Source organism: Strix aluco, chromosome 5 (genome assembly GCF_031877795.1).
Source record: "Strix aluco isolate bStrAlu1 chromosome 5, bStrAlu1.hap1, whole genome shotgun sequence".
Classification (NCBI taxonomy): domain Eukaryota; kingdom Metazoa; phylum Chordata; class Aves; order Strigiformes; family Strigidae; genus Strix; species Strix aluco.
Window position 1 is genome coordinate 60,368,068 of NC_133935.1, and position 15,841 is coordinate 60,383,908.

A 15,841-nucleotide genomic window follows, 5' to 3' on the forward strand; every position below is an offset into this window, starting at 1 on the left:
GGCAGATACTTATTGATGCATTTTAAGTCTTTTGTTAGCTATAGTCTTTAGTCATTTTAGTACATTGAGAACTAATCTCCAAGTCTGTCAGTCTCATTTTGCATTACAAATCATTTGTAGTTTTATAACTGTCATTTCCAAGGACATCTGGAAAAGATGGATTTATGAAAGGTTATCGTGCATTCTAAGGAGGCCGGGAATTAGCATGACTTTGTAAAGGTTCTTGTAAATTGAGCAGCAGCCATCACTGGCAATAAGCTGTTTTCTGCTCTAGTCAAGTATCTTTATTTAAATATTAAGAAAAAGGTGTGACCTTTGGCCTCAAAGATCACGATGATAGAGCAATAGCACAATCTATTAGCTGTCAATGAAGTATTATGGCCCTGGCTCTCTCAAGACACCTATTTGTGGACAGTGTTATAATAACCCTTCCATTAGGCATCCCCAAGGCAAATAACCTTGGCTTTAACAGAGTCAGTTTAAAATTCCTTGGAGTAACATTAAGAGAATATCTGGTTTGTGTCAGTTTAGGATCAACTACCAGCATTAGTCCCGTTCTGTAAATTGTAAGTAGCTGTGGATTTATTAGAATTTTTTATACATGCCCACAGGTAAATATTAAATACAAAGGATGTGAAAACTCATATTGCTTTCTACTTCCTACATGGAATATATATAGATTAATGGACACCTGACAGGTCTGAGCATTTTAAAACAGGATCCTTTTTCTACTGTATACATTTCATTTCTTTTGTTGATGGAAATTACACAGTGCCACTAGAATTAAATTGCATCCAAAAAAAGAAATAAGAAATAAAATAAAACAGTAAACACAATAAAAAGTAGTCTAGATAACATTCCTATAAGTTGGTATGTTGTCTTACATAAGTAGTTAGTTACAGCTACAATAAGATTAGGGGACTATCTAAAAGCCGAGAAATTTTCATATGCTGTCTTGTTTTTCTCCACTACATTTCCTGCTCTTCAGGTATCAGTATATTTAATACTCAAAGTTAAGTCCAAGACCAAGTATTTTTAAACTTGTGGGATGTTCAAAACAAGTCTTTTCTTCAGGTCTCTGTTGTTTACACAAAATAAATCTGGTTATGCTTCCCTAACATCAGCTGAACTGCTTTGAAAGCTACAAGTTTCCCTACATATGTAAAACCAGCTAAGGCTGGTTTTTGCACCACCTGCAAGAGAACAGCTCTAAAGCCACCTTTCGTCAGAGGTAGCAATCAAGGTCAACCTCTATTTCAATTACTTTGAAAAATCAAAAGTACCCACAAGTATTAAAAATAACCTACTAAAAATCCTATTAACATTTCAGTATTTTGGCTGGTATATACTGGATATGGTGTTTCTTCTGAATCCAGCTTTAATGTCCAATACAAATGGTTTTTGTTGCTGAAACACAGCAAATAATTGACTGTGCTTGCTCTTGTGAAATTAGAAGTTTATCTGGTTCTGCAAGTACAGCTTATATACAGCTTTACTTTCTGTTGATTTTTAGCAATAGTAGATCATTCCTTAGGCAGGAATAAAAGCATTTGTGTGATGGGAAACTACACGAGCTGTCCCCCAGTGAGGTTCAGTGCCTCCACGCCGCCTCCCTGTCCCAGAAGGGCTTTGATGGAGCCAAGGCAGAGATGGATCCCCTCCAGCCACTGCCCCCAGGACTCCTCTGCTCAAGGAAGGTTTACACATTGCAGAGGAAGAAAGCACCTGAATTAATATATCTCAGTGATAAATTGGCCAGTTCTCTCTGATTAGTTTTGAAGAGTAGCCTTTCCACCCCCTCACCACCTGCAGTTCTTGACCTCCTTAGAGGGTTTTATAGGAAGAAGACAAATAAAGGGGAAAAAAAGCTGTGGAGGCAATAGTTTACCATGCTGTGATCCACCTCCTAATGGGTGCATTGGGATTTATCCCCTCGCCTAATGAAGGCAGAAGAGACAACTTCTGCCTGGGTCAAGACTGGAAATATTCAAAACTGCCAGTGCAGATTCACGCTACAGCCAAGACTATTTGGCTCTTGTACAAATGCCATCACTACCCTGGGCAACATCGGCTTCAGGACCAATGTTTTCAGCTAGGGAGTTCTGTTGTCCCCTAGCAGGTCCTGGCATGGCAGCCAGCCTCTGGCAAGAGAAAGAAGCTCCTGAGTAAGACTGGAGAATGCCATAATTTTGCAGCAGCTATTTTGGCCCTGATGTTCTCAGAGTTAGAAGCTGTGGGTCGAAAAAGTACAGCACAGTGAAAGATGGCCTCACCTTTCTTGTGATCCTGACAAGTTTATTTCAAATCAGTGCTAGGAAACTCCACATAGTTTCAAAGCAAACAATTAAATTGAGGATTACAGTAGTTGTTTTCAAGTGTTCAGTTCTCACATATTGCATACTGTGAAGGCAACATTCGCTCTCAATAAAGGGCACTTGACTTTTGGTTCATTCTCCCTTAGCACTCCTCTTACATTGATATTGGATAGAAAGCCATTTTCTTTCATAGGGCGATACATGGCAGAATCTAGGATGTAATTTAAGGGGCTCTATTGATATCATAAATTACAAGAAGTCTGCTGAAGCAGTTTATGAATAGCAGTAAAAACCTGAAACTGAATTACATCATTAGAATCATGCACCACATACATGTATTATTATTTATAATACAGACCTAAGTGTCCCTGTATTTTATAGACAGGGAAGATACTGTAGGACCTTGTGCTAAATAGGAATAGGTATTCTGCAGCCTCTTGATAGTAGATGTGCTCCAATAATGGAATAGAGAAGTTATGCTTGTGAAGTTACTTCATAAAGGAGGAAAGAAACCCAGGTCTCCAAGCCTGGAAAAATGCAATATCACTGCAATGCTTTCTACAAGATCAGTTCCTTGTGCCACTCTGAGTAACAGCTCCACATACAAGCAGGTTGAATTTGAGGAGGACACTGAGGATCTTAATTATTTTGGTAGACGGAATCTGTGTCCATATTTCAGAGTACATATATAAATACAATTTGGGCAATAGCTGTCAATCAGATCGCTGTCTCTGTGCTTTTAAATTCTCTGGATGGTACCAGAATCTAGCACAAGCACTTTAACAACACAGTTAAGCAAAGACAGAAAGAATAATAAGAATAGTCTCACAGAAGCAGTCCGTGAACGGTCCCAAATCACGTTCTCTCAGTTCATTTAAGAATTTAGTTCCCCAAAACAAAGTAATGCATGGCCTGTATTCAGACTCCAGACATCTGCTTCAGGAAATGGTCTTTGAAGGGGAAAGACCAAATAAGCACATTTTTGTAAATATTTTCAAGCCTTGCTACACTGGCAAAATAAGACATGAGGCTGATAGCTACAGTAATACCCATATTTTTATTGGCCTATCAAAAGGATAATTTTGTAAGTTCAAGCATAAGAACCCGTATTTAGAAGAAAGTCCTCAGTAAAGCCAACAGGCCCTTGACATAAAGTCTGCTCCCACCACCAACGTTATCAAGAACAAGCAATGTGCACCTCCTGGTGTTACTGAAAGTGCCTGGAGCCAACAGCCACCCAGTTTGGGATTTCAGGGGCCTAAGGGAACCAAACATTTATTTCTTACTGGATTTCAATATACTGAGCATCAAAACTAAGCTAGTTCCTCTAAAATGGTAAGGCTTAAAGGGCAAATAAGTTAATTTTATTGCCACACTTGGTAACACTGAGGATCAAAATATGTGGAAAACCATTTCTGGCCTGTTAAATAATCACATAATTACTTGTCACCAGTAGTGCATTGGTACTGTTTCACAGCTACCAACCTGTTAAACCACTGACTGATCTGCCAGGTTCAGATAGTCTCTGACAAGCAGGAGGAGCTGATGCTCCTCACACCTACACCAGCTTCTGGAGGAGGAGAAGCGGTAAGGAAGGTAGGGAAGAATATTTGTGTTTTATCTTCCAAAATTTAGCACAGTTTGAAAGGGGAAAGAATGATGTGAGAGAGGTGAGTGAGCAGAGGTACTCATAACTTACTCTACTGGAAGCTGCAAATACCCTGAAATAAGTTCCTTTCTTTCTCTGCAGGAAGAGACGGGTTCTTCCAGACCACAGTCCAGTATTTCCCTGCCTGCTTTTTAGGCTGACATTTGCCCTTGAGCAGAGATCTTCTTTCAGGTGCACCAGATCCCATTTGTGACATTTTGGGATCAAGTATGTACCTTCTTTTGTTTTCCATGCTCCTTAGGAAAGAGGCTCAACCTCAGTTGGCTCAGGCTTTGCTTTCACTTGCCCAGTGGATGCTCTATCCACTGCAAAAGAGCAAATCTAGTGTAATTTAGAGTGTACATTCCCAAATGGAGACAATGTCTCTTGAGTGTTTATTGCAGAAGTCAGTTCTCTGGTCCATGCTTACAGTTGACCATGCTTACTTTACTTTGTAGTAAGACTAAATTTCTTTGTGTCAGTTTGTTTTTATAGCAAGCTGGCTGTGTATATTAGCTGTCCTGCAGTAGAAACTGTTTCCTAGTGGAAATGATGTAGCGGTATTTCTGCAATGACCTTGGGTGTTCACTTTGCTTTCCAAATGGCTCTGTAAAAATGCAGGATTTTCTCTTGATGAGGTTCCTTTTCCTAATAATGAGGAAAAGTGCCTATGCCACAGATCAACTAATTGATAAAAAACCATTATAATAAGAATTTTTTATGTTATCTTTTTATGTTTTAAAAAGACACATTTCCTTTAACTCTGCCTACTCTTGGGAGGTAGGTAAAATACTTAGCTAACAGAGTTTTTCCAAATTCTCTATATTAAATAATTTGGAATCATTTGGTAACTGAAGGCAAGTCTGCTACAAGTAAATACAATGTACAAATGCATGCTTATGTAAAATGCTTTAAAAAACAATCCCCAAACTCCTGTTAACCACCATTCACAAAATGAATATTCTCACAGGGTTTGTAGCAGGGAGAGCTCTTGGCCTGCACTGGGCTTTGACTACCCTCTTGCTCAAACCCCCTCAGGCTCTTTGGAAGGAAGCCTGGGAGGTCTGCAGAAGAGATCAAGCGCATTGCCAAATCCTTGCTTGCTATCATCGGCAACCAGATTGTGTTGAGGTTACATTGTTTTGCATTTATGGATTTTGAACCTGTTAGGTGTGAGCAGGGTTGCAAGGTGACCCTGCTCTGGATTTGAGGAGACCTGTGCCAGCTCTGAGGAAGAAATCCAGGTGGAAAGTGAGACTGGGGAGAGGTGTCCCTCCCTGGAGAGATGGGAGGATGAGGCTCACCACCAGAGGCTTCCTTCATTTGACTCTGCCGGCAGTGGGACTGGTTGCAGAAAAGATCAATTGCCATCACTGCCATCTGTGTTGCACAGACACGCAGTCCTGGGACATCCCTGGCGTATCATTGGGGGGTGACTCAGGGCACATAAATGTTATGGACTTGAATTCCAGAGGCCTAAAAGAGAAAGTAAATTTCTAATCCAAGAAATAAATTTTTAAAATGCAAAAGCACTTTGGGGGAGCTATTACTTTTCGAATGGTTCCTCTTTTGCAAACACAATGCTCATCTAGAAATGTTTATGTTTTGAATCTAGAAAATTATAGATATAGTATCACTTGAATCAAGGCATTTCACAGAAAACACTGTTTATTGCTTGTTTTCACACAGAGGGAATTTTCCAACATTAATGTATTTGCTAATTGCAGCAATCTGTGATGTAACTTTCTAGATAACCTAGCACCAAAAAAAATCATTTTTTAAATAAGTGAAAATTAACATCTTAAGTCCCACCTAGAAATCAAAGGAAAAAAGATCTTAAGTCTCAGGTCTAGGTGCTGATGCAAGGACTGCTAGGTTTTCCAAGAAAGTAAGACGATTAGGAAACTGGCCATCCAAATCCTTTGAGATCTACTTTGCTATACTGCTGTAAAATAGGAAAGTAAAATTAAGTCATGAAATTTTCTGAGGAAACTACATGGCAGGTAGGGATGCCAACATGCTAAAGTGCATGAATGAAATGAATGTATTAGCCATGATTTTAGCACTTTAGTACACATACATAGGTACAGGGATCTTATCTGGGGGAAAAATGTAGTATGGAAGCTAACTGAGATGATATATCTCAGTGACGTTTGAAAAAAATACTGGTTCTTTCTTATGATTTGGGGCATTTCCCCTTCTTATACAAAGTGTTGTCTGTCAAACTCATAAGCATATGAATCTCTTTGACTACACTATTGTTCAATCTGCCTGTTCATAACTCAGTCTCTTATTCCATTATAATGCTTGAATGATTCACATGCAATGTTTCCAATCCACTTTTCCTATCTTGTGAAACTTTTTAACGAAATGTTAGCATTTGCAGGCACCAGATGTTTTGACATAAGGAGAAGCAATATGTAAATTTTAATCCATGCTAGGAACAATAGCCTGGAGGCACCTTTTTCTTATTACATGAATCATATATTTAACCACAATGTGGTGGATTATATCAAAATCATCACCATCCTGAATATAGAACACTTGTCTTGTGGTTGCCAATTAATGAAACTGATATATATTTAACTTGATGGGTAACAGTGATTTAACCAATAAGCCTTAGCATACTTCACTGCTGCAGCCTCCTTTATAATTAGACTTTTGGTCTGATTATTATCACAACTTCATACATTTTCCTCTAATCTCCCATTGGTTGTCAGTACAAATGATGCTGACATTAAACCTGTTTGTCTGTCAGTTGCAAATACTACTTTTAATCAAGCATTGTATCACATAGTACTTTTCTAATCTCAGAAATAACTTTTGATTTTATTTTCTGATGCTGTTTATTTAATCGTTAAGTGTCTGAGTCTGCTACAGGCTGAGCATTGCCTTTCTTCAAAGTGAACTGAGGGCTCTCAGTCCCTCACAAAGGAGCTGAGTACCTTTTATGATCAAATCCTAAGTACATAATAAATATGTAAAAAAGCAAAGCTTCTTTCCATGGATAATCACTGAACTTTAAATAATATTTATAATAATTTTCTGTTTTAATACTGACAGGGGTGTCTTAATGATTTGAAGGAATAAATAGCCTGGAGAACATCTTTATTACAAATACAATGTTTATCTGATGTACACAAACAATGAGCACTATTTTACATGAAACAATGAACTATTACAAAACTATAACTGAAATATATATTACTACTCAACTTTTGCATCATTTCATGCACAGAAAACACCAAATATCTTCTAAAGAAAGCAGCACTTTTGATATTAGGAATTCAAAATGCAATCTGAATCCTTTCTTAATTCATTAAGAGTATCTTTTAGTGCCACATGCTACCTAATTATCAGCTTTAAAAAATGGTTTACATCTTAAAATACAATATTCTGTTTATGCTAGATTATCTGGGGAACATCTAGTACATTAAAAGGTTTTTGTAGAGCTTCTTAGTGATTTAACTGATATCATCATGCCTGCTAGCAATTTTGCAACATTCTGAAAACACTTTCCATAAATCAAAGCCTTAGCAGCAGGAATAAGCAGATGGCAGGAGACCATATTAAAGAATGTATCAATTATTTTTATTAATGGGAGGCTACTGGATCATGATGTATCATAATGGACTAAATGTTTAGCAGTTGTGAAGTGTTTTGTCTGTTAGGCATCTCAGATGTTCTTAGCGGATGTTATTATATTGTCTTCTGATGGCACTCTTTGAGGGACTGGATAGTGAAGTTTCACAAGGGACATATAAAGATATGTTTTAATTTCAGTCCTTTAATTGTATTCATATAATAAGCATAAAATACCAGCATGTATAAAATGTAGTTTTAAAAAGATTGCATGTACAGTGAGTAATAAAGTACATTCTGTCTGCACACATTGACTTAGAAAACAAGATACTGTATGGTTAACAATGAAAAATAGCAATTATTATAAAAATATTCTACAGCCTCGTAATAGTAATGTAAATGCCTTTACTTATCTAAGAGACTTAACATAATTTTAAATTACAATAATTTTACATCCTCCATTCATATATACAGCCCTATTAAAGTCAAAAGGTATTATAATAACAATGTTCTTATTAAGATTAAATGACTGAATTATATTTAGTTATTTTACTATATAAAGCAACTGTGTTCCTGTTTGTTAAAATTGTTTGCACTTACTATAGCTTTTCACACTATTCACGCTATGCGCAACAAAATAATTTAGGTTTCTGTTCTTAATAGAGTATCTATATCCATTTCATGAATTAAACAGGATGTTAATATTTCAACTCCCTTTCTTTTTGTGTAATTATCAGTCTGCTGTTTTGTGTATTCTGTAGGAATATGTCCACCAGCTTTGAACAGCTGCTACTGAAAACAAGCAAGAACTCCTAACTTAATACATCTTGACAAAAATAGCCAGTTCCCCTCACCCCCTGCCCTGCTTGATGTTAAACTCTGTAAATCTTTACATTCTTTTCTAGGCCCAGAGTCACAGACATATTATGCATCTCTTTCATGAGATTTCATTAAACAGATCTCTGTAGGAAATAGCTAGAAATTGTATTTTGGTTGCACCATCTCTTAGTCCAATACTCGCATGGGCAGCAGAGAAATTCTGCCTGAGGAAGGACGTCTGTGCAAGCCAGTAGGACCATGCTTTGCTCTGCTCTAACCGTTCTCTCAGCTTCACAGCAGCCTCACCAAACTTGGGGTGGGAGAGGGAGTGTTTACTCCAGAAAATCTGGGACGTGGTTATGTCCTCTCCCAAATACCTTCAGTACCACCTATTCATCCCCAGAATGGCCTAGATTCCTGTCTCTTGGCACCCTGTACTACTGTTTAATTTCAAGGGTAATGCTGTAATACAGGTTATAGTTATTAGCTAAAAAAATAATTATGATGACTTTCTACTAGAAAAAATGTAATGGTAGTGAAACAACATTGCCATAATATACACCTATAGGTATGGATACATTTAGAGTTTTGGGCAAGGGAGTTGGGGATTCTGTGTGAATGAAGACAGCTTGAATATGTTTAATGGTAGATGCAGTATGGTGTATGGCAAAAGGAGCATTCACTATCTTCTGTTAAGTTTCTCATGCAGGAAGAGAAAAAAAATTCTGGTGCTTCAGACTGAAGCAATTGTCAGAAGAATGAAAATCAACTTTAAGAAATTTAATGGATGCACTATAATGTTTTTTTAGAACAGTGCTTATAAAAGTGATGAAATTCAGGATGTTATTTAGAGTCAATATAGTTCAGAAGCATGGTCTAACTCCTATGTAAAAGTTCAATGGGAAAATCATGTAATACATCCATATTTAATTTCTTTTTCTCCATTATGAGCAATCCACACTGGTGTATTTAAAACTAATGTAGTAGAAACTGCAGTACAAGGACAAATGGCATTTGATACCAACCAAATATCTCTTCCTTTCATCAGGTGAAATGGACAATACACATCCTACTCCAGACATAACATGGGCATAAATGTTACTTTTAATTCATCATATTTTGTATTCAAATGCCAATATTATCTAGTCTTTGGCAAAACTGTGACAAAGTGATTTCTCTTTTAATGAGTCTAATTTATAGAAGCACTCCAATTAAAATGCTGATCAGTCCTATGTTCAACTATCTTTGGTTAATACTCATTTCTCTTTCCATTCCTTTCCTCCATGCTACAAAAAAAAAAAAAAAAAAAAAAAAAAAGAAAATGACCAGAACCCTGTTTGTTGGTTTTATTAGTTTTAGCCATGCAGTGGAAGCATATCATAGCCTCTTCTTAGGGTCAGGTGTGTGCTGGCCTGTCTGGGAACCCACACATATGCCACAAGATCAGTTCTGCTCTGTTCAGCTTACATCCAAGTAGTTTGCACAGGCTCATAGAAATCCTTGAATTTCCTAAAAACATGACTATTCTTGTGAAATTGGATACTCCATCATCTTTTATAGCCATCCAGATGTAATTTATTATCCCACTGCTAACTGTCCAATTAAGAAACTATCATGACACTATCTATCTGAGTTGGTCAGGAATGGGACCAACAAACCCCACAAGGACTGTGAGGAGGACCCAGGTACCAATGACAGAAGAGGCAATAGGAAGAAACAATTGCTCTGTTCTTGGATAATATATTTAAATACATTTAAAATTTTCATGCAAACAAAAATCCACTTTAGTGTTTTTACTGTTTCCAATCCTGTGACACTTGTGAGGAGTGAGGCAGGCTCAGTGACAGCAAAATTAATACACACTTTTGAAACATATTTTGAACTGTTAGAAAACTCCCTAATGTAACCTTTTGGCTTTGTCTGAGGAGGAGCTATGAAGAACCTGTGCCAGCTTATTTTCCCATGTATTAATATTACAATTAGAATGATTGCACTTAATGCCCTCCCAGAATACACATCATTCTCCAGAATCTCACTATGTATAGAAATGATATGTCTTCTACCTGCCCTCTAACTGACAAACCTTTACTGAGTCATCAAAACACATTTTCTGAACGCCTCCTCCTAGCAAGTTAGCAGTATGCACTTATGTGAAGCAGTGCATCACATCAACACTTCTGAATGTCCCCTTCAGTTTGAAAAGTCTTCCTTTTCAACTTTTCTGTAGTGAATCCAAAGCCAAATTTGAAATTAATTTATCTTTGTTTCAGGTGTATGCAATAGGAATCTTGTCATTTCACTCCATTTCCAAATGGATCAAGGGCATGTATGGATAGAGTCCCTTTCAAAAAACCTTACTGTGCTCCCCAGTGTTGTCCAGACACTGTGTTGTCCAGAAGCACACTGTCGTGCCTCTGAATTCTGATTTCTTCTACACAAAAAAGGACACAGTTTGAATATTCTTGGAATAAGCAGCTGACATAGCACTGTTACCAGTACTGCTTGTTTTAAATTGTGCTAATTGTAACACAGAGTATCTTTGTTGAGTCTTGTACATCCATACAGTCTTTCTGCTGAAATGTGATATCTTTTTCTGAGTTTGTCTGAGTCTCTGTCATTATGTTAGTTTCCATTTTTCTTCTGTATCATTAAAATATATATTAAAAGTCTGTTCTTTTTCTACAAATGAAATTTTTAAAAAATGGAATTTCATGAAAAGCTTAGTGGATTTTCCCCTTTTAAAGAGAAGGCTACACAGATTAAATTTCATGCTCACTTCATTTGTGTGAAAGTGTTACCGTCTGTTTTTTCAGATTTTAAATTCTGTAACATCTCTTCAGTTCCCAGCTTAAATAGTTCCTTGTTGTTTCACATTTTGTAGACTTTTTAGTTATATCAAAAAAAAAGAAATTAACAAATGACTAAAACTCATGTTTATAGCAGAGAAAAGTGAATGCAGATTAAAGAGTTTGAATACACTTTTATAACATGGGTATTCCTTTTGTGGTAATCATTTTCATAGTGTTGTAAAAAGTCATGGAATGATAGTAAAAATGTTCCCAGTGAAGAAAGATTCATGCAAATGTTGGCCATGAACAGAGGGTGTGAATTTGGGGCAAAGTGATATGAGTTTATGTCCATCTCATTTTCCTATGAAGTAAGGGCTGATTTAAACCCTTGCCATGTAGTAACTTATCTTCACAGTGGCTCTCCTTATTCATATTTAAAATAAGCACAAACACCATGCTTATATTCAACTCAGTCTTTTAGCAAGTGGTTTAGAGAAGTATGAAACCCTTTCCGTTTTTATAAATCATCTCCATCATCTGTGCTAAAGCTGCTTCTTCTGCTGCTCTCTTTCGATGCAGCCGGAGACGTGGAGGACAACAGTGGGTCTGTTCCAAATGGTGACACTGTGTCATTCAGTAAAATTTCCTCTAGCCGTTGCTCTTCTTTTAAAGCTGCACTGAAGGACAAATCCGTGAAGTGTGAAAGTGGATCTGAAAAGGCTGTAGAACCATTGCAAACATCAGAATTTGGTCCATGTGTCAGAGGCATTTGATGAGAGTAGTCTACAGAGTTCTCCTCTGCATAAGACTGTTGCTTGATGACCTGTGCAGCTAAATCAACAGCATTGAGTGAAGACATGACTGGAAGGCCATGTGCACGTGCCTGGATCTCTAGTTCCTGACATTTCAAACAAAAACAATTAGATAATGACTTTAAAAGACAAAACAGTGTCTTCAGAACTATTGCAATAAGTATACAGATTGTACATGCAAATTAATTATATCTTTTGTCCAGTTGTGAGACTACATTTTAAAATATTCAATTGTTAATCTATGAAAATTTGCCACTCAAGTGTTTTTCTTTTTATTTCCCCTCCTGTTGTTAAGCAACTCTCCTGCAGGAGCATAAGAGGTAGGACAGCCTCTCTAAAACCATTGCATACCGAACCCAGTAAAGGTGACAGAAAGATGTTGCAACTTTCTAGTTCATTACTCACTGCTATCCAGCGAAACAGAAGATACTTTAGTTGGTGATGCTTATGTTATACAGATATATGTGTGAATCACCATATAGAAGATGATTGATTTTATGTCTCTCTGTCTGTCTATCTCATCTTCATATGTGGCTATATGCAAATCTTGCATTTCAAGCCATGCAGGGCTATATTCTGTTGCTTCATGTCACAAGAAGGTATAACATGGCACACTGTACCCAAGGAAGTGTAACATGTGAAATGGTTATAAAGGGAAAATTAAAATACTGAAAGAAATTTGGTGGTTAGTATTGATTTTTGGATGTAGGGATATACTTTTTTGCTTCCTTTTTTGTCTTTCTCTGGCTCTAACACATACATAAGGAAACTGTTTGTACAAACACTTTATTAACTTTCCATGTATTCCTTTATATAAATTCTAGTTATCAAAGGAATTTCCTAGAAATCTAAAAAATACCCCATCCCCAATATACAACAACAAATAGGGAAAGTCAATTCATTTCTAATAAATGCCATTTGGCAAAAAATTATATTGATTAATAAAATTTGATGAGAGATAAATACTGAGCAAGCTTTGTAGTTCATGGCGATGCTCTTATACAAACCTGAATTCGGAGTAGAAGTCTTCTGTTAGCATGCTCTAATTTCTTCTGCCTGTGTTCTAATTCTCTGGCTCTCTGTTGTTCTTTTTGTAGCCACTTGATGTACTCCACTGATGCTTTTAAAATAGTTCCTTTGTTCCAGCGCATATCACTGCAGAATGTAGAGATAACCTTTTCACAATTGTGCATGTCAGCAGAATTCATAAGAACTTACAAAATCTTTTACATTAATATGAAATAATGATTTACATGACTATTATTCACTCTTAGATATTATTGCTTCTGAATGGAAATTTTAATAGAATAGTTAAGAAGCCCTTATATAGTAAAATTAATCCCAGAATGAAAATAAGTGTCAAAAGAAAGTAATAAAGTGACTTTTTGTGGGAGAGCTAAATGCAATATCATGATTCTACCATTACAGTTTTTATATTTTTAGTGAAAATTGCTTTTATTATTAACTCTAAGATTAAAATCTATGTGCAGTATTTCTGCATTAATGAACTAGGAAATATACATTACTGAGGACTTAAGCTTAAATTTTTAAAGATCATTTTGAATATACTACTCCTTTTACCTGACTTACTAATGAGGTTGCTTTTATGCTTGTTGAGAAAAAAATGGTCTGTGCTGAATGCCACTCCTCATTGATGATAGACCAGACAAATCGCACTTTCATAACCATAATGGCTATGGAATGATAAAAATCCCGTTCAAAAATCTTGAAACAATATAAACCAAGTTAAAATCCACAGCTACATGCAGACCCCAACACAAAACACAACAACAACACAAAATAAGCTCTTTGTAAAAAAATAAGATTAAACCTGTCTATCATTCAGGAAATAATGGTTTAACTTTGAGCTTATAAGCAGTCTTACTAACAATAATACACTCCAAATGCATCTGTTCAAGAACTCTCATGTATTCATTTACCAGCTTTCCATGTGTTACTTTATGTAAGGTCTCGGAGGCCTTGGAACAAGAATGAAATTTGTTGAAAACATTTTATTTCTAATAAAGTTCAGTATTTTATAATACAGGATTGCCTGCTGCATTAAACATACATACAAAAGTATTTATCCAGACTATCCACTTCGCTGCAAGATGGCTTATACCAAAAAGAAGATCGGCAGAGGTTCTGGTCCTATAAAACAACGCTGAGAAGGAAAAAGCTATTTAAAGCAGTAAGAATCTGAGGTTCAGAGTGGCAAGTAACCATCTTAGTGCATTTTTTTTTTAGTACCTATACCAAACACATATACTTATATGCTGGCATTTATAGAGTCAAAAAGATAAATTATACTCCAGTTAATCATCACTTTCCATTTTTCCTTGGTTGCTTTAGATAATGAGACTTGCTCCTACTCACAAGCTCACCTATGGTGAATAAAACTGTGATCTGGAGTGGATTTATTGCAGAAGTGTCTATGCTTTACATAGTGCCTAAGGAACCTTGCACCCTTACCCCAAGGCTAAACACCCTTAGAATCTTCCACCAAGGCAGTTGTCATTCTACTGAATGTATAGAAAAAAAGCCAGGGAGGTACAGGATTTAGGGACCCAAACGATCTGGTCTTTCCTAATGTACTCAGGAAAAAAAAAACTTATGGAGCTGATAGCTTTAAAGATGCTCAGAAGAATATGCAAAATTACTTGTGACAAAGCATCACAGTGTTTAACCATATCCTAGAGTTTAAGTCATTTGCTAGAGATTTGGGAGAACCATCTTTTTGATCAGAGAGGGCTCAAATTCACATCTCTGTCCTCTCTGGGCAGCACAAAATCATAGGGCTCCAGCATACTGGGACCTCCCCTCGTCTCAGTGGTGCAGGCCAGGAATGCACAGCTTTCAGGATTAGAAGGTGAGGAGGTCAGAGGGAAAATAATTATTGTCTCAGACTCTGCTGTCTGCAAAGCCAAAACATCAGAGGCTGCTCATTGAAGTGGGTATGTATTCTCATTTAGACATTCCCTGGTCAGAAAACTAAAGCAGAGGTGGGAATAGGAGCCAAGAGCAGAACCTGTCTCCCTCATGATAGCTGAATCACCTCTTGGCAGTGCCTCCGCCTCCTCCTTCCTCTCCCTGTACGTTTGCCCAGGTGGGAGGACAGAACATTTTCCTGCCAGCATCCCATGGACTCCCTCCTAGGAGAGGACTTTCTCCTTGCATGTGGGATACCTATGTTCAAACTGTAAAGATTAAGGAAGTTTTTAGTACACATGATGCTTATTTTCTGGGCAAATCCTTGGCTGCCATCACCACATTATAATCTTATTTTCTTCAGACACTTTTGGAAAGTTAGGTAAAATACTGAGAGGTCCCTATTTACCCCTGAATTGCAGTGGAGTTTGAAAGGCAATGAGGTGCCTGTCTGCCTACATGAGAGCACTCCTGGCTAAATAGGAGCTGGTAATGTTAGGAGGACAACATTTCAAACTGGGAATCGTCACTGTCATCTCAGATATGAACTATATATAGCTCAGAATAACAGTAGGCTTGTGTTTAATTTCAAGTGAAAAAGACTGATTTAGGAAATTTTCATGGCAACTTTGAAAAGTGCTACAGTAATAAGAATGCCTATAGTATAAACTCTGGAGAAACACAATCTGCCTAGGTAAGGGAGGTCAGTACCTCCTAGCATATAATTAAGACAAAATTAAGCCAGTTTTGGACTGATGGTCTGAACATAAAAATGTAGCAATATGAAATTAGAAATTAATCCATAGCTGGATTAATAATTCAGATGTGTAACAACAGGACAAAAATATGCATATAACACATGTTTGGGAAATATTTCACAGTGATTTCACAAACAATTTTCAGTCAGTTATAAAATGTTATGAATTCAAAATTGAATTCAGATGAAAA

At 36.8% G+C, this 15,841-nt stretch overlaps 1 protein-coding gene across 1 annotated transcript in view; it reads right to left on the reverse strand.

Annotated features, from left to right (window-relative positions):
* Positions 1-11,666: 11,666 nt before the first annotated feature.
* TFEC (transcription factor EC) overlaps positions 11,667-15,841 on the reverse strand; it is a 37,925-nt gene continuing 33,750 nt past the window's right edge. The window contains exons 7-8 of the mRNA XM_074825471.1: positions 12,973-13,120; positions 11,667-12,051 (exon numbers count right to left, since the gene is read on the reverse strand). Coding sequence (XP_074681572.1) covers positions 11,671-12,051; positions 12,973-13,120 — 529 coding nt within the window. The 3' untranslated portion in view covers positions 11,667-11,670. The remainder of the gene's footprint in view (positions 12,052-12,972; positions 13,121-15,841) is intronic.